General features: G+C 38.1%; 1 protein-coding gene across 1 annotated transcript in view; it reads right to left on the reverse strand.

Moving 5' to 3' along the window:
* Positions 1-748: 748 nt before the first annotated feature.
* Positions 749-26,651, reverse strand: part of NDUFAF2 (NADH:ubiquinone oxidoreductase complex assembly factor 2) — a 52,413-nt gene continuing 26,510 nt past the window's right edge. The window contains exons 2-3 of the mRNA XM_061351146.1: positions 10,805-10,894; positions 749-856 (exon numbers count right to left, since the gene is read on the reverse strand). Coding sequence (XP_061207130.1) covers positions 792-856; positions 10,805-10,894 — 155 coding nt within the window. The 3' untranslated portion in view covers positions 749-791. The remainder of the gene's footprint in view (positions 857-10,804; positions 10,895-26,651) is intronic.

A 26,651-nucleotide genomic window follows, 5' to 3' on the forward strand; every position in this document is an offset into this window, starting at 1 on the left:
CACAGACCAGACCTCAGTGACCAAGTCTTTGACTAGAGCATGCCAACACAGCTTCACTGAACTCAACACAGTTACTCCTGCTGCAAGTGTCTGCCTCTGTAGATGTCAGCTTGAATCTTCTGTAGTAAACCACGCCTCCTCTACTGTCTGGTTCCTAGCTGGTGCTTAGCAACTTGTCATACAAATCCAGGACAAATAGTGTATGTGCATGCATCTGTACACAGAGATCAACAGCCAAACTGTTCCAGTCTTCACAAACTCATCAGTATGACAGACAGTGGGATATTTCTCTGCTTCCGTCCATTAGAAACCACTCATGGAAAAATCCATGGCTTCAACTCCCCCACCTCATTAGCACTATAAAATGCTAGTGCAATTTATTTTCCTGTACAGATAAATCCACTGGCAACTGAATTTGAAACCTGCATTTTAATGTCAACTATCATGAAACAAACCTTGCATTAATACACAAACAACCTATTCTAAAAAATTCATAGCAGTAATTTCAGAATTTGTTTAACTAAAGAAACTCTTGCATGGCCATGATCACCTTAAAAGAACCTACATAGGTCATCTTAGAAGAATTCATGTAGATAAAAGTAACAACTAAAGAATACTGGAGTTTGTATTTCCATTTGCTTTTGTGCTCCCTAAGAGTTAGAGATCTAGTCTGTGTATTATTTCATCTAATTAGGCAAGCAACATATTAAATTCTTGCCCAAAAGTGTCAAAGTACTGGATAGATGAGTCCACTATAAATTAATTCTTGTAGTTTAATTACAATTAAAAATTTAAAGACACTTCATCTCTCTCACCTCAATGGTCGGTGGATTCTTTCTTTTTTTTCTTATCCATGCTGCAAAATAAAATAAAATAAAATGGATTATTTCAAAGATCAGAGAGACTATTAAAACTCAATTATGATGTATTTGTAACAGAAAGTAAATGCTGACGTAAAAATTACAATGAAATTTGCCACAACCTGGCAAGCCATAAAATTTCCTAAAATATAAAGACCCAACATGTTATTTCCCACCTAAATACTCTCAGTCTTTACAGAAGGGAGGGGGGAAAAAGGAAAATTAAAAAGAAATCATGTCTGTGAGGAAAGCTTGGGCACAGTTTACATACCACACTGGTTGCCAAAACAGGGCTTAAAAACCAGCACTCACAGCCCGCTGCCGGTTGTTGAGCTTTCTACACAGAGCTGAGCTTCACCCTGAGAAAGCTGACTGGTGAAAAGTATGAAAAACCTTACACCTCTCTGGAGAAAAAGGATTCCTGTAAATGCCTCAGGCACTGTTAAAGCCAAAACCCTACTTATGTTAGTGCCAACTAGGATTCCTTTTTGGGATGAAAGGCAGAGCCCCAAACCTGACTGAGGGGCTGCAGAGCCCTGCCTGCACCATGTTCTATGGCTGTGTGGGGTTACCCACTGCATCAAGGGGGAGGATCCATAATCAGGGGGAAGCTCCTTCCATCTCAGTCAACTCATGCTGGAAGAGAGCAGAGGGATGAAAGCAGTGGCAAGGACAACTGTTCTGTGGCTGATGGTTTCCACGACGAACCAAAATCAATATGCTTATGCCCATCCCATTGCAAACACTGATGGTCAGCATGGGACTGACTGGAAGCAGCAATCTAAAGGGGCCCTACTGCAGACTCCATCAATATTCCATTCCAATTCATTCAGTCTATGAATTATTAGGCATAGCTCTAGCTACAACAGGCATTATTTAGACAAACAAATTATGTAAAACTGTGGACAAGACAATATCCATCACTCTTCAGAAGTATCACTACTGTAGCTTTTTTCATGCCTTTTTATCCACACAATTGGTAGGTACTTGGTTGTATATTTTTCAGACAGTCTTTTCTGCTCATATTTTTCAAATGAACAAGTAGCAGAATGCAAGTGGCCAGTAATGAACAGAAGGACAAACATAAGGAAAGCCAGTTCCAAGTGCCAAGACATGGCAAAGCGTTCTTTTGTGTATTTGCTTAGACAATTAAGACTTTGGTTACTGTGCTTGAAAATTAGAATGAAAATGACATTTTCATTATCACCCAGTCAAATTCTTGTCTGACCTGTAGCTGTCTATGAAGTTTCAGCTTTAAGAAGGAATTATTCCAAATTTGAATTTTCTAATACCATCTGTGCTGCATTTTGAGAACTGGGGAATGATTCAGACAGCATGCCCAGAACACCAAAAGCTGCACAGAGTCAGTGTCACCTCGCTACTGAAAATGCAGTTACACGTAGAGTTAAACACTTAACACCATTCTCTTTCAACAACATTATGAACCTGATTTTAGGAGGGTAGCTTCCAATTAACATAAGAACAGAATTAAGGCAGGCAAAATGGCATTGCACAGCTTGGAATTTAGCCATGATAACAAGGCCAACAGCCTTAACTCAAGGTTAATGGTAAAATACCTGTAATAATACAAAACAAGGTATTACTTTTGGTTCTTGTCTATCAAATGACACTTTCTGAGTAAGTGTTCTTTTAAATACCATTCTCAAACATCTTTCACAAGCAGTTACTGCCAGCTCTTCTCAGAAGTCTTTTGGTCCTAACAAAGGTTAGACCTAAATTTGTTATTGTGGAGAAGCAGCTGAGCACTGAACAGTCAACATCATCCTTCCTGCAAGTTTTATGCTGGTAGAAAGAAAGACAGCCTAGTAAGATAATCCAAAATACAACTAAATTACTTTAAATTGAATCTATAGAACCAGAAAACATTTTGCATGTACCCATAGCACTTTTGAATCCTTTATGAGGATTTCAAATACAAAATCTGGCAAGACCAGAGCTTAAACTGGCATGACTGGACTGACATTTCCCACTGGAAGCCTTGTAGACAATCTTTGTAAAAGAGCTGACAGTGCTATTAGACAAAATCACAGCACATATGCCTTTCCTCTTGACAGAAGTCATCTTTCTTTGTGCTTAGCAACAGTTCCAACATCATCCAGAAAAGCAAGAAAGTGGTACAGTATCAGGTATAGCGAAGGTTGTATACTAGGCACCAAAGCATTAGACAGCTGGATTAAAAAGGAAAAAGTAGTAGTTTTAAATACTTCATAGAAAAATAAGTTTTAAACCTTCAAAATTCAAGGGATTGCTTTCAACAAAGTATCATCTGCTTTGCCATGCCTTGCTTCTGTCACGTGGAATACCACTGGTTTCAGTTCCACATCTCTCAGCACCTAAAAATTGCTTCATTAGTTTTAAATTGCCAGTATCTAAACAAAATAAAACAACTCCAAAACCAAAACTAGCCACATTTTAACTTCAGCTGTGTGAAATCCTAGAGAAGTTAAGCTGCAGTCAGAAACAACTGCTGAAATACAACCATTGTAATAGATTTTCTTTCAATAATAGATGGGACTTTTAGGCAGTTATTTCACAATTTTCAGATTAATGAAATACCTCTACCAAAAGATTTTATCATTTAATTATCTGCCTCAGTTTAACAAGCCACAGACAGAACAGTGAAAGGTAACACAATGACATGCATCCTGTGAACAGAACTGCGAAGCAAGGAACATTATGCAACACGTTTTCATTCATTAATAGATCCCAGTTAGTACCAACACTCAAAAGCAACAAACCAATCCTTAATTTAGGGAGATTTCTTGTATCAAACATTCCACTATCAGACTGTATCTATTTAAATTCATTAAATAATGCACACAGTTATAACATTGTGCTATTTTTCTTTCCAGCTATAAAAACCATTTGAATGCATGGGTTTACAGGAGCTATCAACCTTCCTTCTTTCTAGTGAAAGTCAGGACTACAATACTTTTTCAGTTTAACCCTTGCTGATAAAATTTGCTGATACAAAGATTGGACACCATTTTCCAAATTATTACAGGTAAATTCATTTTAACATTTCTGATGAGCTGCATTAGGAAATCATTATTAAATTAAATTTAATGCTATGTAGCTGAGTGATAAATACTGTAATAGAAATTACTAAAATCTCTTTGTAGCCATGAGATGAAGTCAGTGTTAATATATAATATTTCCTCTGTGCAAATCCATTTCTGAAATACTCTATGTAAAGCACAGCTCAAGACACATTACAAAATTAAAAGCAAAGAAAACATCACCTGAATTTAGTATATTTCAGTATATTGTACTTTAGCATTGAACAGTTTTACCAGTCTTTTAAAAGCAATATATTTTTCTAATAATTTATCTGTCAAGTCCTCACTCTTTGGGGAGAAGAACTGGAGTACTCTAATATATTTAATTCTCATCTGTTTTTCCCGACAAAAAATTAAAAAGCCTTTCAATTTTTTTTTAAGTTATCAATAATATTTTGAACTTCGGAAACAACTTTCAAAAAAACCACCAACACCTCATAACTCAGTCATAAGGGAAATTCATGGTAATAATTAAAGGAAGAATGAATGCATGCAAAAATATAACCAGTGATTTACTATTGAATTAGCACTAATTTTAACAAAATTTAAGCAAATAATATCTTGATAACAAAACATTTTGCATTCTCTTTGAAAAATATAGTCAATGTATACACTTTATCAAGGAAAAGCTCTCCCACCTTTCTTCCACAACTTTAGCAAAGGAAAAGCTCTCCCACTTTTCTCCCACCTCTTTAGCAAAGGAAAAGCTCTCCCACCTTTCTTTCATCCTTTGTGCTCTGCATTACACTTTTAGTCAATGCAGGTTTCAATTACTGAAGGGACTTATTCCACAGTTAAATATTTGTTGATAGAAACAAAACAGGCAGGTGCTTTATTATACATTATTTGAAGGCCATATGCACACAAGCATATATTTAATTAAAAAGCAAACAGTGACAGTTCTGGCTGGAAAAGATTTTCACATGAACACTCCCATTCCCTATGCTAATAAGAGAAAATGCCCCCATCACTGTCAGCCAGAATGGTTTAAATCTGGTAGAGAAGGTAACATGTATGTACTGAGCGCAACTAAAACATGTTTCCCTGCCCCCAAGAGCTTTGGCAAAATTGCCTCCATTTCAAACCAATTATGCTGCTGCTTCTAATTTTATCTGGCTGGCACTTCCTGCATTCTGTACTCATTGTAAGGTTACTTTTGTCTAAAAGGAATTTAGCAAGATAGCTGGACATTTCTACCTAGAGTCCACATCCTTTCATCAGCACTCATTTGCATTCTTATTAGAATGCATGAGATTTTCATTGAACTTTAAGACTCCTACTGGCACAGAATACACTGTAATGACCATAAATGTGAGTATGCAAATTAAGACTCCCACTAATCACTAAATGTTACCAAGAAAGAAATAATGAAGAAAAAGAGGAAAAGAAAAAAGAAAAAAAAAAAAAAAAAAAAAAAAGAAAGTAGGAGTATATGGGCAATAAAATGATGCGGTGTGAAGCATGCAATCTCTTGCATCTCTATAGATATGTAAAATTACTGATTTCCTCTCAGGAGAGCCACTGACATGTCCCAGGGAGGTAAGTTACACTTTCTACAATAGGTGAACATTCAGTGCTAACATTACAGAAAGGTTATCAGTTGTGCTCATCCATATCGCCTACAGAAAAGTATGTGCTACCACTTCACAGTAAAATATAAGAGACTTCACCTAAGCAAATATAGGTAGCATTTGTGTTGTGCCTACGGATTATGTTCTACATTCAAAACTACAGTACAAAAGGAAACACACTTTTGGATTTTTAGAATTAAAATTAACTTAATTTTCAGGTACAAATACCTAGCACTGAGCCTGGATTCAGCAGCAGCAGTCATTTTTCTCCTTCTTAGCTGGTGCAGTGCTGTGGTTTTGACTTTCAGCCTGGGAACAGCACTGATAACACTGATGTTTTTAGTTGTTGCTCAGTAATGACCAAGGACTTTCTGAGTCTCATGCTCTGCCAGGGAGGAGGGGAAGTCGGAAGGAAGCAGAGACAGGACACCTGACCCAAACTGACCAAAGAGGTATTCCTTACCACAGCATGTCATGCCCAGTATATAAACTGGAGGCAGTTACCTGGAAGGGCTAGATCACTGCTCAGGTCAGGCTGGGTATCGGTCGGTGGGTGGTGAGCAGCTGTATTCTCTTCCCTTGTCATTTCCATTATTATTATTGGTGGTAGCAGCAGTGATTTGTGTTATACCTTAGTTACTGGACTGTTCTTATCTCAACCCATGGGAGTTACACTCTTTCAATTCTCCTCCCCATCCACCCAGGAGAGGGGGAGGAAAGGCAGGAGTGAGCGAGCAGCTACGTGGTTCTGAGTTACTGGCTGGGCTTAAACCACGACATATGGATAACACACAGATTATGATTCTGTTCTTTTCACATTGAGCATATTTCAGTTTTACAAATCCTTAATGGACATTCAGTAGTTTTGTAAAATTCACACGCCTGAGAATTTAGGAAATTTAATCCTGTGGCTCACTTAAAACTAAGACAGAAACATTCAGGAGAAACATTCCAGGCGAGCCCTTCAGGAGTAAGCCCTTGGCCCTATGATTGTTAAACTCTCAGGACTAATACACAAATCCTCTCTGGAGTCAGAGAAAGAGCTTGCAGAGACTGAGTCTGTAATCTGGCTGACTGGTTTATCTACTTGCTTTATAGCTTTCTACTTCGTATCCGTTACCTTGTTACATGTTTATAACTTGATAGACACAGTACAAAATCAGCCCTTTAGTTTACCAGCTGACGAGGCTGAAAGTCTTAGATATACAATGAGATTAAACTCAGACTAATTTCACTACAGCCTGCTCCCAGTCCTTAAACAATCCCTTGACCCTGGTTTTGTGCAACTTCTCCTCAGACAACTCATGCCCTAAGTATTTCCAGCGACTGTACTTTTATTCATTTTGGTTACAAGAGGTTTCTTTTCTAGTCACAAAATGTCATGTAGGTAAACAAGCACGAGGGAAGGGGGGTGAGACGACTGCCTTTAAATCAGGTGGCCATTAAAGATTATCTACAAGCTAAAAAACTGAATCCCGGCAGAACAAAGAGAGCACAGGGAAAGCAGCTCTTTACGGATCCCTAGAAAAAGAAAACAGGCATCAGAAAATTTAGCACAGTCCTTAAAGTGAGAAGCCTGAGAAGGCTAGGCAAGGAGCTGTTACTGCTGAACCAGCCAAAACTGAAGCAGAGGGGCCACAGATGTCAAAGTGCACACAGGGGATTTGGAGAGAAGGCCCCTGGAGATGTAAGCATGTGCCCAGCAGAGAGGATTTAGAACACTAAAAATGCACAAAATTTCCAAGAGCAAAGAGAAAACAGAAATAAGAAATATTATACAGCTTGCTAACCTTGGGTTCATCTTTTACTATTCAGAGAAAACAACAGGTATTTTAGAAATCCTTCTGCAGGGTCTCCAGACTATTTGCTGGAATGATTAGCATCCGTGATAGCACAAACTATAAAGTGAACACCCACAGAAAGAATGCATTGGGAAATTTTCAAGAGTCTGGACAGAAGATAGAGAGTAAAAGTTCAGTACAGGTGGTGTGTGCCTGGGAAACTTCAAGGTCTCAAAGAGGAACAAACTGAGTCAGAATTGAAATGAGCCTTTTCAGCAAAGCACATCTAAAACCCATTAACGGTTCCCACTCAGATAACTGACTTCTACAGTATTATTTAAACCCTCTACTCTTCTCATTCTTTCCCATTTCTTACTCACTGAGAATTTTTCATTTTAAAGAAGGCAGATAGTAGTGATGAAGTGAACTTCAGAGCATCCCACATCCATGATTCACATCCCAAAATGCAGCAAAGGCACAATAGTTATTGAACAGCCTTTACATCCACAGCAGAAGTACCAGTTTGGCTTTTAAACATTGTTTTATTTCCACAAAACTATTCATAATGTTTAAATTGGCACTGGACAAAAATATACAGGCTGGCCTTGTTTTCTTGGAATTGCCATACCTGATCTGTCAGAAACATGAATTACACACACATTTAAGGAAGGTACAAGATGGGGTAAAAGATGCGTGTATATCTTCTTTCTGCTTCTAGACAAATTTAGTACTTAACAGGAAAAAACTGTTACCTATCTGATATCGTAAATTTTTGTTTTCTCTGTGAACTGTTCCTATTTGGTGATGACAAAATCCCAAACAAAAACCAGCAGTTACAAAGCTGTGGACATCAAGTATTGGAAGTGTAAATGCAACTCATCAGAATGGGACTGGCCAATTGTCTTTGTCCTCTTTAAAACAGCCCTCAATAAGATGCCTTGACTTGCAGAAGTGCATCTCATGCCCAGCAGCTGCATGCTTTTGGCAAGTCCATATTGCAGGGTACCTGACCATTGACTGATGCTTGGCAAAAGCATCCCTCTGGACCGCTGTACCCTCCCATGCACCAAGCTGTCAAGTCACATGGATATGTGATAAGGTATCCAGAGAGGGATATAATAGAAGCTTGCTGGTGCTACATCAATTCCAGCAGTCCTGAGGAGCAGATTCATAGAGCAAGTTGATTAAGACCCTTTGTGAAACTGTGATTAGCTCACACGCATCTGACAGAATGTGACTGCCCATGTTGTGTGCTGTTATTTGAAGCCATGTGCAGGCAGACACTATGCATTCAACTTTTCAGCTCTTAAAAGTCAGAAGCAGGTCTTAGATGATTCATTCACACAGCAGGGCAACGTTTACCTGAAGGCTTTGTATATGCTCAGTGTTTGTGATAACAGAGTGACTGCATGACAGTCACACAGACCTAAGACGACTAGCAGTGGCTGGAGAACTTCTGGTGGAGGAAGTAGACCTTCAGAAAGTTGCATTAGGTAGATACCCATTCAAGCACCAGGTGATTTAGTAAGGACAAGTAGAGGAGGCTGCTAACTCTCCTTCAGAAGATGGCTAACTCAGACTAATAAAGAACCAGGATGAACTAGATTAAGACTTGCCAGCCAGCTGCAGGTACTGCAGCAGTATTTGTTGATACTGTGGTTTCACCACAGTTGGCAAATGCTGCTAATAGGGTTGAAACGTATTTTAGAAGCTTTTAGTTATTAATATAAGCTTTAGTGGATAAAAAAAGAAAAACACAGAATCATAGAATAGTTAGGGTGGGAAAGGACCTTAATGACAATATAAAAATGAAAGATTGGAACATTTGATATTTCTCTATTGACTCCATGAAGGTATATAATGAGACCAAAGTTTTCTCTTAGCTCAGTATCATCTCCCTCAGGGGCAAACAGTGCACTCGAAGTAAAAAGAATGAGGTAAAACAAGTTGTCCTGGGTTTAGCAGTGGCAGTCATTTCTCTCTTTCTTGGTAGCTGGTGCAGGGCTGTGTTTTGACTTTCAGCTGGGAACAGAGCTGAAAAACAATGTTTTGGTTTGGCCAAGGACTTTGTGGGCCTCATGCTCTGCCAGGGAGGAGGGGAGCCGGGAGGAAGTAGAGACAGGACACCTGACCCAAACTGACCAAAGAGGTATTCCATACCACAGCACGTCATGCCCAGGATGTACTGGGAGAGTGACCCGGAAGGGGGTGAGAGGGGGGACTGCAGGGTTGGAGGAGGTATCGGTCGGTGCTTGGTCGGGCTGGGGGGCAAGTTATCGGTTGCCTGGTGATGGGCTGTTGTATTCTCTTCCCTTTTTATTTCCTTTATCATTACTATTATTGGTGGTAGCAGTAGTGATTTGTGTTATACCTTAGTTACTAAACTGTTCTTATGTCAACCCGTGGGAGTTGCATTCTTTTTGATTCTCCTCTCCGTCCCTCCGAGAGTAGGGGGAGGGCAAGAAGGGGGGGGGGGAGTGAGTTAACAAGCTGTTTGGTTGGGTTAAACCACGACACAAGTACATTGTGATATTTCCTCAAAAGGCACTGTAGCCTGCTTCAGTTCACTGTAGTTCGCTGACAAATTAAGCCATGGTACCATCTATGTACATGAAGGATTTTTCTTCCATAAATTCTTTTAATCACTTTCTGAACTCATGCAAACTTCCAGCAAGCAGAATATTCAATGACAAGGTATTCTACAGTTTAACTACATACTGATTAAAATTTAAGTTTGCTTGCTTAAAACCTACCAACTTATTTGAGTTGCCTAGATATTATTCTCCCCAAAAAGCAGGCTGAACAACAGGCAAACTATGTACTATCTCAGGGATTCCTTGCTTAAGCTATAGAGTGCTGGGTTTTAAGCCATGTTTAACCCCACATTTGGCTCAAGTTCCTGCAGTCTCAAGGAGCAATACATGCTCCCTCTCTGCTCTCTCTCCTTCTCCAAGGGCTGCTCAGCTAACCCTTAGAACTTCCCTGATGTCTCTAAACTTCTTTATATGCCCCATGTTTTCAGACACGATTTTCATCACTAGCAATGGGGGAAAAAATGGTTAATTATTAACAGGTTCTTCAACTCTCTACAAGATTGTGTAAGGAGGAGTACAGGAAACCAAATGCTACCATCACTATGCCACTAATAATTCAACTGACCTTCACTGTAGTGAAGGCCTAAGTAGGAAGTTTTTCACATTTAGCTTTGGTTATTCTATCAGATCCCCCTCAGGCAGAAGTATTTTCACATTTAATAGGAGAAATTCATGATCATAGAGGCTTTATTTACATTTTTATTAAGTACCAATTTCCTAAACATATTTTTTTTCCTATTTGTAAAGGGGCTACTTTAAGAACTCTTAATAATTATGCAGTTAAACAAAAGCCTGCATTACAAAAAATGACAGATAACAGACAACCTATTCACACAGTCAGGCTTTCCATTAAAAACACTGAAGCAACATTCAATGGCAAAATTATCTTGAAACAAACCCAAAATATTCAGAATTTACCTTCCCATTCTGTTGGAAAGTCACCCATTTGATACTGATATGCTTGACGATTTATTGGCTCTACAAATCTTCTTTCTTGTATAATATGCCCTGCAGCAAAAAAAAAAAAAAAGTTAAATATATTTCTACATAATATTTAAATTGCTATGTTATTGTTTTGAAAGAACTGTACTACTCACACAAGTGAGTTAGCCACCTCTGTTTATCCCTCTCTTTGAGAATGTTTCCCCGAACAAGTGTTGGTAAGTTTTCTAACAACTGTCACCTGGATATCTTCCACACCATTGCTGGTGAGGGATCAGAAACTTGGTGCAGTGTTTGGGTCAAAAATAAGCATTGAAAGTTCACTCATTCGCTTTGCAAAGTGCTCAGGCCACATAATCTCCCGCCCCCGACTACTGTTCTGTTCATGTGAGCCTTTCCACATATGTTTGCAAACCAAGTATTTTCCATGTTAAAAACTAAAAACCTGTGTGTTACCCTCTGATCGGGAACATTCACAATACAGAAAGGGGAGCTAGTTTGGAGAATCTGGATCTACATCTCACCCACAGATTTTACTACTGCCAAAGAGAAAGCTTCAAGGTTCAAGCGGTGAAGTAGCAAACAGCAGACTGACTGCCAGATCTCATGCTACCGTACAGTGAAAAGAGTATTTTAATTTGCATTTTAAATTAGCAGATACTGGAAAGATGTGCAAGCAACCCACCCTTCACAGGGAATAAAACCCTAACAACATTCTCCAGGCTTTTTCACCCAGATTTTCCCCCTCCTGGAAGGCTGATATGGAGAAATTTCATATTTTGAGGAAACACAAGTATCTGTACAAAATACTTTCTTTCGTAATGATGTGATTCATGCAATTCTTCCCTTCCATATGCTTACAACAAGTATTTCAAATAAAGTTATTAAAACTGACAGAATTTACAATTCACCCATCTCTGATTAACAAACTGCATACTATTGTTCATTATTATTTTTAATACAGCAAAATAAGAACTTGTATAGAAGCTGTGATTCCTTTTCTATGTACCTTCTCTAGCTTGATAATATTTCTTTTTATTTTTAAGCAATGCAACATTTTTATTGCTTCAGATATGCTATTAGGCAAAGAAAATAGTGTAGCATATTTTCAGCAATGATTTGTACTTGCTTGTTTTATAAATAGACAACTCCTATATGCTGAAGATAACTCACAAACGTGCTTCAAAATGATTTCATTTCAACAATACCAAGGATAATTCAATTTCTCAAGCTCCTTTATCTCCAAAGCAAATAAAAAACATGGAATTATCTTCCTCCCATATAGATTTCCAGAAAACCTGGAGACAAATCTAATTCGGTCTGATTCTATGTAAGTCTCAGAATTAACACTCTTTGCCATTACTGGAAAGTCACTAGATTTTACTGTTAGCACAGCACCTGTTAAGAAGCTGCCCGTATTTTGAGTCCTGCGCAGTGGAACAGTACGAATAAACTGACAGAAGGAAGAGTAACAAAGAAATGTATTTTTCTACCTGCTACCACAACTTGTGATTGATGTTGTCTTTCTGCATTCCCAAATAAAATATTCTTAACTAATCTACTTTTAAGAAAATCCACCACTTTCTATCCTGCTGCAAGCTTTCATAAGACACTTGTAAAAAATTCATTCTCCAGATCCCACAGTCAAATTACACTGTAGAGCCAGGCTTGGGGAATTATTTCTCGAAGATGTTATTTTGAAGAATCATCACACAGTAGTGCTGGTGGCTTTTAGGCCTCTCTGCATTTGTGATGCACACACAACGTTAATTAACTGCAAGTGTCTGATTTGCCATGTCCCATAGGTTTCTTCTGGCAGACTACCACTGACAAATAATTTACATAGACTTTCCTATTGAAGATTACACTGCAGCCTCTTTAGATGTAATGAAAACCTTTTACAAGTTGAGAGACCTGTTCTTTCATACTAGATATTGACTATTTTGTTTTATATTCATTCATTCCCATGTTTTCAAATAAATATTCTGGTCTTTGCTGCTGCAAGGAAAGTTCACTTGTAAGTGTATTCATATGAAGCAATCACCAATAGCAATGCAGGAACAACAGTTTAACTGCAAAATTAACCCCATTTTCATGTGACCGCTAGATCTTAGAAACTGAAGAACCATTAATAATTCAAGATGGGATTTTATAAAACACAACATATCCAAAGAAAAACAGCCAATCACTCATAAAACAGAAAGCAGTTTACTTCAGAAAGAATTTACCAAATGTACAGAATAGTCACATACACCATCATTTACACAAAACACTGAAGTAGCCAAGATTTGCAACTTTGCAGAAGTCACAGCAAGGCAAATGGCCAAGAAGTCTTAAGCAGGGGACAGATCTTTCAGCAAGTGATACAGTATTAACACATTTTAGATTTATATACTTTCTTACTATACGCATTTTCTCTAAGGCTTTCTGTCCCAGTCAATCTGAAAGTTAATGAGTGATGACTGAAATAAATTTGTATAAAAGCCTGAAAACAAAAGTGTTTAACAGAAGTTAGACAGCCTGCTGCCATGAGAAAGGGACAGCAAAAGCCAGCAAGGGAAATAGTGAAATGTGACGGGGTAGCAAATGACTTAATGATTTATCTTCTAATTTTCTACAGCCCTATGAAGCCTAGAAACTTAAGTATTATTTACACAACAAAAAACATGGTTAACTGTAGATACACACAGATGCTAAAAACGTTTTATTTTTCCAGGTTCTTCTAGGAAGAGCCCTTCTTCTATAGGCAAACCATCCAGCCACTCCTCCCCAAGCCTGTAGCATTGCATGGAGTTGTTGTGGTACATGTGCGGTACCTGGTACTTTGCCTTGTTGAACCTCATACCACTGGCCACAGCCCATTGATCCAGCCTGTCCAAATCCCTCTGCAAAGCCTTCCTATCCTCCAGCAGACCAACACTCCCACCCAACTTCATGTTGTCTGCAAACATACTGAGGGTGCACTTGATCCCCTCACCCAGATCATCAATTAATACATTAAGCAACACTGGCCCTAACACCAAGCCCTGAGGGACACTGCTAGGGACCAGTCGCCAACTAGATGTGACGCCAAATTAACTGAATTAATCTCAGATGTTCATGAGAACTCAGAATCAGAACTCTTCTGGCTTGCTGATTTGCATTGCTGCGTAGTAAGAGTCCATGGGAGAAACACTTTATTAAAGAAATATATATTTATGTATATTTAAATGCACAGGCTAACTATACAGCCTTTGTTAATTTAAGACACATGGACTGAATTTCAGTTGCATGGCACTGATGTGAACTTTCACTGTCTTTGTAGCCACCCTTTAAATACTGGAACATGGTGATAAGGTGTCCCCTAAGCTTTCTTTTCTCCAGACTGAACAAACCCGCTTCTCTCTGCTTGTCCTCATAGGGAAGGCTTCCTAGTCCTTGGCTCATCTTTGTGGCCCTTCTCTGGACCCTCTCCAGCCACTAGAATTCTGGAACACAGTATTCCAGGTGTCATCTGACAAGTGCAGAGCAGAGTGGGATACTACATCTTCACCTCTGCTGGTGATGCCCTTGCTGACGGAACCCAGCATTACATTGGGTAGATTTCTATTTTATCCTGTTGTAGATGTCTATGGAAGGTACAAAGTCAAGACTATTCTTTTCAGGAACACATACTTTCAAAGTTAAAGGCTCACATGCAGTACCATTCTCACAGACCCTTTTCACCTCCCAAAACAAATGCCAGCTGACAGTGTCAGTATCATAGCCAAACTAACTCAGTATTGTTTGTTATTTTTTATTAATTATCATTATTACTATGCCCCACTATGTATCAAAATAATTGTTCTTTCTTTGCTCCGATTTATGGTATGATTAGGCTGATTTTGTCCCAAATTTTAATCCATTATGTCAATTTAAATCTGACTCTTCATGCCATCTAGATTCTGCCCGTCTTATAAGCATATACTAAGCAATCGAGTTTTTGCAAACAAGGCTTACTATTTACTATTTATGAACTATTTTCAATGTAGCAATTGAGCTATCAGAGCACATACTCAGCAAGCAAACAAAACCCAAATAAACCTACGTCCAGGATCTACAAAAGTAGACCTCACTGAAATCAGAAAGAGATGTTTTCTCAATACACCCCCCACTTTCAGTTTACTAAGACCAACCATAAACTGTGTAAGGTTAGTTAAGAGCTTAGTACCTTTTAGAACTAAAGTGTTTAAAATGGACTGAAGAATGTTTCTCAAATCAAACTTTAAGCAAAAGTTAGCAGGAATACTTTCCCAGAAGTAATTTTAAATTAATGACTGGAAATAAAAAGAATAAAAAAAAATCAAAATGTTAACAAACAGGTCTCCCACTTTCTCTTTAAATTCCAAACCATATTTCTGCTTGATTGCTCCAACTGCCAAAAATTTTACCATTTCCAACTGTATTTAAATGTCTCTTAAATGTCTGCTTAAATATGAATAAGCATATTTTCTAAGTTAAATGAACTTTTGCTATGGAAAGCTCAAGTCTTTGAAAAACTTTACAGTAAATGTTATATTTACATTTTCTGTTTTACAAATACCATCAAAAAGTCTAGAATATCCTAGCAAATCGTTAACGGGATACACCCCTTTTTACATTGGTCCTGGCAGGGGGGATATTTTTATGATAAATAAAGGAAAACCACACATAGAAGTTAATGACTTTTCTACTAAGCTTAACAGAACCAAGCCATCAAGCCACAGTCAGAAAGCATAAAATATTTGTACAAAACAAAAACAAAAAGGCACTGTCAGATCAGAGAGAAACTTTTGCAAACTTGCAAAATATTCAGTGCAAACCATGCACTGGGTTTGCCAGCATCACTTTACCCATCTCCGAATTGAATCACCTAGAAATGGGAAGTTTAAAAATACATAACAACATGCACACACACACATATATATAAATAAATATAAATATAAATGCATCAGGATAACACAAGGATTTAGAGGCTAGTAGAAAATAACTTTTTTTTGGTATACAGTCTCATGTGAAGAGACGGTTAGTGAAACATCAGATTAAAACATTTGGAAGAAGATTAAAACATCAGATTAAAACATTTGGAAGAAGAAAAGCTTTGCTTACCACAAGCGTGGCAGTCCAATTCTGCATTAGATCTTCCAGAATAATTCTGACACACTCTGGTTTTGTTAAATATTGCCCTAAAATCCTCCTGCAAGGCAACAGCAAACCCAACCCAAGTACAGTCTTTGGGCTGAGAGGGCTCTAAATTTTTAGTAGGCCAGAAGATGTTTTTTTTCAGTGTAAATCTAAAAAAGCCATCTCGCCAGGTCTGGGTTAATATCTACATGCCAACCTAAAGATATGGCTCCAGCTCCTATAGATGTTTCTAAACTAACATCTGAGGTGTTAGTTCAATGGATATGGTGTGACAGGAATCACTTGATTAAAACACTGCTGTTACTGACTTAACTGCCAAGTTGAGTTTGACCACTGTTTGCAATGTTCCATGTCCATTCATCTGTAATTCTGACAAATGCATTTACTTCAGAAATAATCTATTCTGTCACTGTTCTCGAGGATGTGGATGCCATCACTGTTCCTGCGGATATGGGTTCCATTACAATGCTATGTCATTACCATAGAAATCTAGGTCATGGACAAGGATCAAACCATACTGTTTGCTATCTCCAAAAGGCTGTGCTGCTGAAGAAAAGAAAAAACATAAAATCGCACTTTGTCTCAAAGAAGGGTATTTAGATAGCAGTAAGAAAAATACAACTGCTCACTCAAAAACAGAGTATTTTGTCAGAACATTTAGGGCTAAAACGATTTTAAAACAAATGAGGATAGCCATTTTGAGACATGACAAATTCCTACCAAGCATCAAGATTAAATCTAGCCTTAGATATAACAGAAGATGAGGAAACCCCAGAGTTCTCTGGGTCCAAATGTTCTACAGTATTTTCTCTACAGCCAAATAAGTGAAGAATAAAACTCCCTCATCACTTCCCATAAAAATTCCCAAACCATCAGCTGCAGCCAAAGACAGAAAGTAAAACAAGGCTCAAATTCACTGCATTGTAAAAGCTATAATTGGGTAAACAAATGCATACAAAGTTAAGTATACCTACAACATGCAAACAGAATGTAACATGCCATCCACACTGGGAACAGGAAGTCAATCCTGTACAAAAGTTAAAAACATGGTTCAGATGCAGCAAGAAGAGAACAGGAAGGCAGAACCTGAAGTCTTAGTAACTGTACTAAATACTTGGTACCGCTATTCTACGTTATTTCACAGGAAGATTAGCAGTCCATGTGTATACACCGATTCACTAGGGCTCACACACATTGAGAAATACTTTACTTTCACAAAGATCAAAAAAGTGATTATTAGAATGATTCCATTTTGAGTATGTTATTCTTAAAGAAATGGTGAAGAACTATACATAGTGTCAGTTCATGTCCCAGTAAGTGTTTCTGGACAGAACAAATTATCCAGGAACATCTCAAAATTTCCTTTTATTCACACTTGATTATCAAGCAGCTAATGATTAAAAGGGTGGTTTCAGGGTTTCTCTACATGTAAATGCTCCCTCATAGCTGGCTGCTGAGGTCTCCACACAGCTTCTCTTCTCCAGGTTGCACAGCCCCAGTTTTCTCAGCCCCCTGATCATCCGCATGGCCCTCCTCTGGACTTGCTCCAACAGCTTCATGTCCTTTATATGTTGAGGACACCAGAGGTAATTACAGGAGGTAATGCTGAACTTACTGAAAGTACCCTTACGAGTTCAGCCTGAAAGGTCTCTAGGGAAGAAGTCTACTTTAACTGTCATTTCAGATCTTAGAATCATAGAACAGTTAGGGTTGGAAAGGAACTTAAGATCATCAAGTTCCAACCCCCTGCCATGGGCAGGGACACCTCGCTCTAAACCGTATTACCCCAAGGCCTCATCCAACCGGGCCTTGAACACTGACAGGGATGAAGCATTCACAACCTCCCTGGACAACCTATTCCAGTGCCTCACCACCCTCACAGGAAAGAATTTCCTCCTTATATCCAATCTAAACTTCCCCTGTTTAAGTTTTAACCCATTACCCCTTGTCCTACCACTGCAGTCCCTAATGAAGAGTCCCTCCCCAGCATCCCTATAGGCCCCCTTCAGATACTGGAAGGCTGCTATGAGGTCTCCACACAGCCTTCTCTTCTCCAGGCTGAACAGCCCCAACTTTCTCAGCCTATCTTCATATGGGAGGTGCTTCAGTCCCCTGATCATTCTCGTGGCCCTCCCTCTGGACTTGTTCCAAGAGTTCCATGTCCTTTTTATGTTGAGGACACCAGAACTGTACTCAATACTCCAAGTGAGGTCTCACAAGAGCAGAATAACATTATGTAGAAAGTACAGGAAAACTTTAAAAGCACAGATTCAGGTTTTCTGTATGTACGGACAAATAAATTTAAACATACTCATTCTCATTACTGAGGGTCAATTTCACACTCAGTATGCAATTTGCAATTTTGCCTTTTTTAAGCACCTTTTGTCATTGTAGGACGTTGAAGCTAGTCAGACGGGATACTTACAACTGTGTTTCTCTAACATTAAATAGTTTAATAAAATTAGAAGGCTATGGATAATTATGAGCTGCTGAGAAGTCAACATGTATTCACTTATGACTACATCATAAATGAAAAAACGGCACCCTGTGTTCTGTATTTTCTTTTTAGGAGTGGCAAATTTAATAATCTGAAAAAGCTGAACCTGTAACTTCCTGTGGAATCAGAGACTATTGCTTTTTTATACAGTCACACAAACCTTATGTTTTGAAATCTGAGACTCTAGCAGTTAAGTAAAAAATAGCTTTTATTGTAGTTTGTCTGAGAAGCAAGTTCGTTCAGCAGACAGACAAACTACAATAAAAGGCATTTTATTGCACTCACTCTGCCATTTTAGTCCCCGAGCTCTCCTCATCTGGCAGCAGGATGCACTAACACCAGTTCCCATTCCCTGCTCGCTGGAGAGCCTTGTACCTTCTACCTCATCAAGGCAGCATGAAGCCAACAGATACTTCACCTTAAACAAAGAACCACTGTTTCATAAACAAATCTACAGTAAACCTACTAGATATATGCAACATTACATTCTTTTTGCAACAAAAGTGTAAATGATATCAGTACAAATGCCACTTCCTTGGACAGCTGATGGATTCTCAGTGCTCTGGCATGCAGAAGCTTTTTCCCAACTGTTCTTTGGGTTTGTTTTGGTTCATCAGATTCAAGAAACAGTTTTTTACCAATTACTGTCAAAATGTGAATGAATCCAGGAATGAAGTACTGAATATTTTCTGTAAATGCATGAAAAATGCTTAAAATGGGGATTTAGCGTGTATAAAGGGAATTTAGCAAGCAGACAGAAAGTGTACAATAGCTTGTACTCTATAAATAAAAACATAATGCAAGAAGGTAAACATGCAGGGAGGAGAAATGGGCAAATGACGGTAAGGGTATGAACTGTAAATGACATGAAAGTTACAGCTGTGGAGAACAATAATTAATTAAGCAATTATTAATTAAGCAATATGAACCCAAGACAGCAGTATTACAGTCTGGTTTGGGTGATTAATTATATTCCAGTTATAAGCCACCTGAAAATGCTCATTTACCATCTCTTACTTTTTCAGAATAAATGGAATTATTACAGCTAGCTACACATACACTCTCAAGGAGCTAATGTTACTTCTGCTTTTTAGTATGCTTTAATAAATATTATAAAAGTGCTATGCATTTGAGATTTGCAGAAAAAATTCAGTTATACACAAGGTCTGAACACAATAACAGCTAATACTGTGCATAGCACTTGAAAGCTTAAAGAACACTAGTACTGCTATTTTATTGTATTTGCTTTGCGTTAGAAAGTATAGGGGAGAACACTCACGTATTTCAGCCACAGTCACACAAGAATGCAACTTCTGAAGAAAAGGAAACTTAGCTAAAGTAACTAGTCCTTTGAGCTATATTAGTCATGTCATATATATATGCATATCCTACAGATATTTCTTTTAAACAGCATTAAAAATTATTCCTTATCCTACAATTTATATGCTACTCATTTTATCATATACATTACAAAATTATCCTTTGAAACTGCACTTGCACTATTCATACACTCCAAACAGCATTTTAAGAACATAAGAGAAGGTGTGTGTTTATAAACCTCACCTAGTTCTTTCAGTAAAAGAAGTCTCACACAGACTCGGGTGAAAAAGCAGAATACAGATATATCTATGTAACATAACAAACCCTACTGTAGTTGCTTGTTCTTCCTGCTAAAGCAATTACACAAGAACTCTTGCAAGTTAACATCTAAGCAAGATGTGTACAGAGGTCATACACTAAAGGTGAAGGTGGTCCCCCTCCAAATATGCAAATGTGGTTTCTCAAGCTGGTGGTGTGATTGGAAATCTGAGTAGAAGACTGAGCTCCCGATCCCTCCTGCAGGTGTCACAGTCAGCTTGAGATTTGCTAAACGTGTTTATTCTGTTTAAAAAAAGCCTCTCAGTTCATCCAGCAGGTGAAAACCTACTCTTCATGAGTTAAAATATGGGTTTAGAAAGAAAACAAGAAATACTCCGAAAACTCAAGGACAAAGGTTGTGGTGGTGAATATCAGAGAACAGGGTCTAAACCTGATGCAATCTTCACAGACGATCACTTGTGTGACCCTGGCAGTCCACCCTGTGTTACACTGACAGTTTCAGTGGGGTGACAACCACCAGAAGACCATTTTTAAAGGAAGGCTGTTAAAGGGATCAGGCTAGTGTGGAGTCAGAGGGACAGCTTGCTAGGCAAGACAAGGCATGACTGTGATCCCAGGCAACATCAAGAGCTCTTCCTTGGAAGAGGAGGAAGCAACTGTAATACAACAGGACAGGTGACTACACCGTGATCCCAAACACACAAATGGTTTGCAGGGATGCCCACTGTGGGTAGCCTACCAGAGTCAAGAGAAACACTGTATAGCTTCAAGTAAATAAAGTAAACACAGGTAGTGGTAGAGTCTGCCAGGCCCTCCAGAAAAGAAAACATTTTCCATTTCATCACACAGGTGGGCCTAACAGGAAGTTTCGTGCCTTTATAAGAAAACCCATGACAAAGATACGTCTTGTGAGATGAGGCAATCAGGGTCAACACAGCTAGGTAAAGTGGTACCTGGGACTCCTCTCCCTCAGATCTTGAAAAAGGCAACCTAAAGGGCTGCAATGGCATAGGCACCAACATGGCAAATCATGTTAGTCCGCAGCATTCAAGTGTGCACACAGGGCATTGCTGCCTAACTGAGTGCGCAGCCACAGACCTGGCAGCTGAAGATGAGATCTTGCAAGCATCTTTTGCATCCAGGTATTTTATTCATGTCTGATATGGAACAGTATTCAAGTCTGAAAACACAGACTTTCCACTTGGATTGAGCTTTAACCCATTCTAAAGAATCATATTTGAGATGAAAAAAAATTGGTACTGGAACAGATGAAGAACATGAACGTTGCCTGACCTGAGAAAGTAGCATGGTACATTGAACTTACCGCTCAAAACCCATTACAAAGATTTCCTGTGCTTCAAAATACCAGTGTGATGTAGTACATATATACTGCAGCAGTGAGTTCCACTAAAAGTATGCTTTCATAACTTATTTCCAACTTGAGAAATTAATTTTTTTACTCAGATAAATTAACTGAACTTGAATATCTTACAGCATAAACAAATCTTACCTTACTTATACTGTAAGAAAGAAAAAAACATTATTAAAGAGGGCTTTAAAGACAAACTCCATGTCTACAATATTATGGTAGGGTTATACATCTTGAATTAAAACATGTCATCTCAGTTCTAAAAAACAGAGGTTATGCCCCATCTTTTGTGATACATATAAATTATTAAAATAGCATTTCCCCTCAGAATCCTTAATTAGAAGCTGAGTAAACAGTTTATAGGCAAAAAAACATCTTGTATCCTAATTTGTTCAAATATATGAGGGCTGAAAAGAAGATATCTGAAAAAGGTATCCGAAAAAGGGTGCACACCAGTTTAGAAACAACTTCCTAAACATTTTTCTGACTCACTAGTTTGATGCTTTACAATAAGATTTTGTTTTACGCTCATCAGCCATTGTATTTTCCTGTACCTTCAAGTTCATAGCTACAGTAAATTTCTAGTGTGCTTTTCAATGTATCTATTAAGATACATATGTTACATATATCAATATTTAATGTTTATTTTAAAGGTACTGAAGTAAAAGCCAAGAAATAAATTGCAGGCATTATTAGTAATATGCTTTTTAAAAGAATGAAAAGAATGCTATATTAATGCTTACAGGAGCTTAAGTATCGTTCAAGTTAGCATGTAGTTCTATAACTTTTAACATCTCAAGTTCACAAAATGTCACCATTCATTACATACAGAAGTAAAAAATGTTTACTTGGTTAGAGTTCTAAGATCACAGTATGTTAGAGATTGGAAGGGACCTCAAAAGATCATCTAGTCCAATCCCCCTGCCGGAGCAGGAACACCTAGATAAGGTTACACAGGAACGTGTCCAGGCGGGTTTTGAATGTCTCCAGAGAAGGAGACTCCACAGCCTCCCTGGGCAGCCTGTTCCAGTGTTTCATCACCCTCACTGAAAGAAGTTTCTTCTCAAGTTTAAGTGGAACCTCTTGTGTTCCAGTTTGTACCCATTTCCCCTTGTCCTATCATTGTTTGCCACTGAGAAGAGCCTGGCTCCATCCTCGTGACACTCCTCCTTTATATATTTATATACACTAATCAGGTCACCCCTCCATCTCCTCTTCTCCAAACTATAGAGACCCAGCTCCCTCAGTCTTTCCTCATAAGGGAGATGCTCCACTCCCTTAATCACCTTAGTTGCCCTGCGCTGGACTCTCTCCAGCAGGTCCCTGTCCTTCTTAAACTGAGGAGCCCAGAACTGGACACAATATTCCAGATGAGGTCTCACCAGGGCCGAGTAGAGGGGAAGGAGGACCTCTCTCGACCTACTAACCACCCCCCTTCTAATACACCCCAGGATGCCACTGGCCTTCTTGGCCACAAGGGCACAGCGTCGGCTCATGGTCACCCTGTTATCCACTAGGACCCCCAGGTCCCTCTCCCCTACACTGCTCTCTAACAGGTCGTTCCCCAACCTATACTATCCCCATACACTAGGAAACCATATTAATATCAAGACTACATGACTTGTGTCTCACCATAGTAATGCATAACTCTTGTTATTGTTCTGCTACAGAGAATGTTGTTATCAGTTTCTGGAACATTCAGATGTCTACTGACCTCAAAATTTATTTCTGTGGACCTTCCTTAGCTTGCAAGACATGACGGAACTTCAGCTAAGAATGGCACAGATGCAGGCTATTAACTGTAAGGAAAGGCTTATGAATTCAACTTTGTGAGTACAGCTGCTCTGGTATCCACTGCAAGTTGCACATGGAATTCTCTAACACCAAGATGAAAGAAAACACCTAAACGTTAAACCTTCCCATACTCTAAAGATGTGCAGGTGTTTTGAAACAAAGGTGTTATGGGAGCTAGAATCTCTCAAGAAAGATACCAATGATGATGATTCTACCATTCTTTTAAGAAGAAACTTTCCCTCCTGCCCTGTTCCTTCCATAAAAAAAGAAATAGACAGTAATATGTAAACCCTTCTAAACAAAAGAAAAATCTGTTAAATTTTATTATAGCATTTGTTCCAATAGCATTTCTTACTAATTGTTTTGACAACATGGGTTTGTTTTTGTGAAAGCATGTTTGCCTTTTAAAAGATCAACATAATGAGAGCTGCTGCTCAGAAAAATGAATTCAGATCTTACACATCCTCTCCTATCTGTGCATGTATGAATGAGAGGAAACATGCCAGAGACGAATGAGATGAGATTTTTGTCCCTAGTAAAGATGACCTACTTTTACACATTTCTATATCATTAATTTTCTATCCTGGGAATTTATTCTAAAATCAAATTACCTGTAAGATAAGCCTTCTGTAATTACCACTAAAAGTCTCATTTTTCAGTTTAAGGACATTTTTGATTTGCAGTTGCGCATTTTACATACTGTACAAATGACTAAACATATGTTTAAATATCAAATTCAGACATTGTTAGTTCAAATCAGTTAAACTGAGAAATCATTCCCTTCTGGCTACCTGCATTTCTCTTTAATCCTGGTCAGCGTAGAACCTTATTATAAGTAATTTGCTACTATAAGACTGAGGAAAAAATGCTAGCCTCACAATTTTTGTCATTTTTCCTTGACTTCCCCTGCAGGTTGCTACTGTTGATGGCCTTTATGGAAATATAAATTCAATCAGCAGCTGCAAATTTCATGAGACGTCCATCTTCATGCTGAATTTCTAACTGAGTGTCAAAACAATCTGTGGATTTCTCCCTGATGAAACGCACTTTGAATTGTAAATTTCTGCAATCTTCTCATGTTAGAGTTTGAGCTGCAGTAAAGTAGACCTAGTGCAGATATAGTGCCAGTTTGAGACAAGTAATTTTTCCTCTCATTATCTCGCTCTGCTGTTGAAAGGGTTAAATAATAACCCATGAAAAATTACCTGTTTCTTTTCTTTTACATAAAAAATTAGATGACATTTTCTGTTATTTTTAGTAGAAGGAAATATAAAGGCCTTCAATATTCCAAATGCTCTCAAATCAGTTCATTCAACCTGCTATTCATCTTACAGTACTTAAAATTAGCTGCAATAAAACCTAAAGCATTTCTTACAATGTCAAAATGGGGCAATATTCGAAGAGAACAAATTCAGTTTGCAGAGACAGTTTGTTTCTTCTAAATCTCGACTTACATTAAATGTATGTAGTAAATATAGTAAAACAAAATACAATTTCTCTTTCAATTACTGTTTCTTACAGTAGCATAGAAAGTACACACCACCTATTCAGTAAATTATAGCAGCTCATGCAATTTGCTTTAGCATATTTGTTTCTCTTCTGTAGATACTAACATGAATATGTAAAACAATACTACTTTTCCAATTTGCAAGAAAAAAAAAAGTTACACATTCTTATCTCCATTGCACATACCATTCACAAAGAGAAATTCACTGATAAAGACGATCTGTCTACTCATGTAATAAAAACTTGCTTTGTATTTGTTTTCTTCTCTCCAGGGATAAACATTATGGTGGCATGGAAGCGGAGCTTAATAAACTGTACTTTACTAACACTGAAAAGAATGATTCTGTTTTGGATGTTTCAGTACAAATACTATATTCCAACAAAATACTGTCTTCCAGTTAACAGAAAATTCAGTGGGCCACCTTCTTTTTGTATACACCAAACTTCCAGTTAATTATCAGAATGAGGAAAGAAACTCAAAAATGAGTAGCTACAGAATAATTTCTTTGCACAAGACTTTCAACGTACTGAGTTTTATCACTCTTAATATGTCACGACAGCGTTTCTTTGGTCATGTCCTCCCCCTGGCCTCCCTTGCTTACCTGCAACCTCAAATCCAAATGATCTATACAATTTCCCTGACTGGTTTCTTAACCTTAAATATGAAAAAAGAACCAACCCAATACCAAAACCATATGCAACAGAACTAGTCTAAATCAAAAAATCTAAATCAAAAAATCACGTTTGTCTCAAAAAGGCCTAAGGAATGAATGCTGGTATGCAGCAGGGGAACGACTGGCACTAGCTTAGCTGAAATCTTATGCTCTAGCAAATAAGCATATCAGAGGAGCAAGAATACTACTGGACTCCCTTTTAAACTATGCTTATTAAACTGACCCTTATAAACTCTCTATTATTAGAATGCAAATTCTCTGCTCATTGTGTCAAAAGAAACCTCAATTTTGCTCACAACATTATTTCACAAATCTCTGGCTTTGTTTCACTGAATCACGACATCCCTGATCAAATAATGTCAGGACTTTATTTCAGTTTCACATGGTCATGCATTTATTGGCTTTAACAGCAAAACAAAAACATGCCAATTTCTGCTCCAACACCACTAATTTTATATAGTGAAGCAAATGTTCTGTAACACACAGTCTCCAGTCAAAAGTTTTAGCACCCAACTACAGCTACATATTCTGCTGGGTAGATAGCAGGAATCGTAATTACTGAATGTATTATAATTATAATAAAACTTTCATTATAACAGCTTCTTCAATATTGAATTATTTGGTTACATTTATCAACAGAGCCTGTCAGAAAGGAACGGAGCCGTAACAAGAAAATCTGTTTCTCAAAATATCCAGAGTACTACTGACAGAGCTGCTGTAGCACATGCAGAGGACAGGAACCAAGAATCCATCCTAACCATGTTAATTCACCATTATTGGGCACTTGTTCCTGTCCAGTTTTAGGATTTAGCTTTGTCTGACATGATTTCAAAACCTCACCTCTATTTCTAAAAACAATTGCTTCCATTTTATCTATACCTTCCAAGTCCTAGGCCACGATGCTTTACTAAAACACAGTGCCTAAAGCACTTCCAAAGGAAGCTGATTAAACTTCCACCTAACACATGAAAGCACAGAATTTTCCAATTTCTGTGTGGACTCAGGCACGTGAACTTCCAGGCATCCTACCAAAACTGGTAACTCCAAAGTACTTCAAAACTTACAGAAGAAATTGAGAACTGAAAACAGCGTTAATAAGCAACACAGAGCTGCACAAAGAAAACTCACTGTAGTACAAATCCAACAAATGTGATCTTACACAATATAAGATATGCTACATATTTCTTCAGTGCCATCTTCAGCATGATAGTTACAGCTACTAAACAAGCGCGATTTCCTTCT

This window comes from Neopsephotus bourkii, unplaced genomic scaffold (assembly GCF_033783945.1).
Source record: "Neopsephotus bourkii isolate Nb327-2 ecotype Australia unplaced genomic scaffold, CSIRO-AGI_Nbou_v1 NB_559, whole genome shotgun sequence".
Lineage (NCBI taxonomy): Eukaryota > Metazoa > Chordata > Aves > Psittaciformes > Psittacidae > Neopsephotus > Neopsephotus bourkii.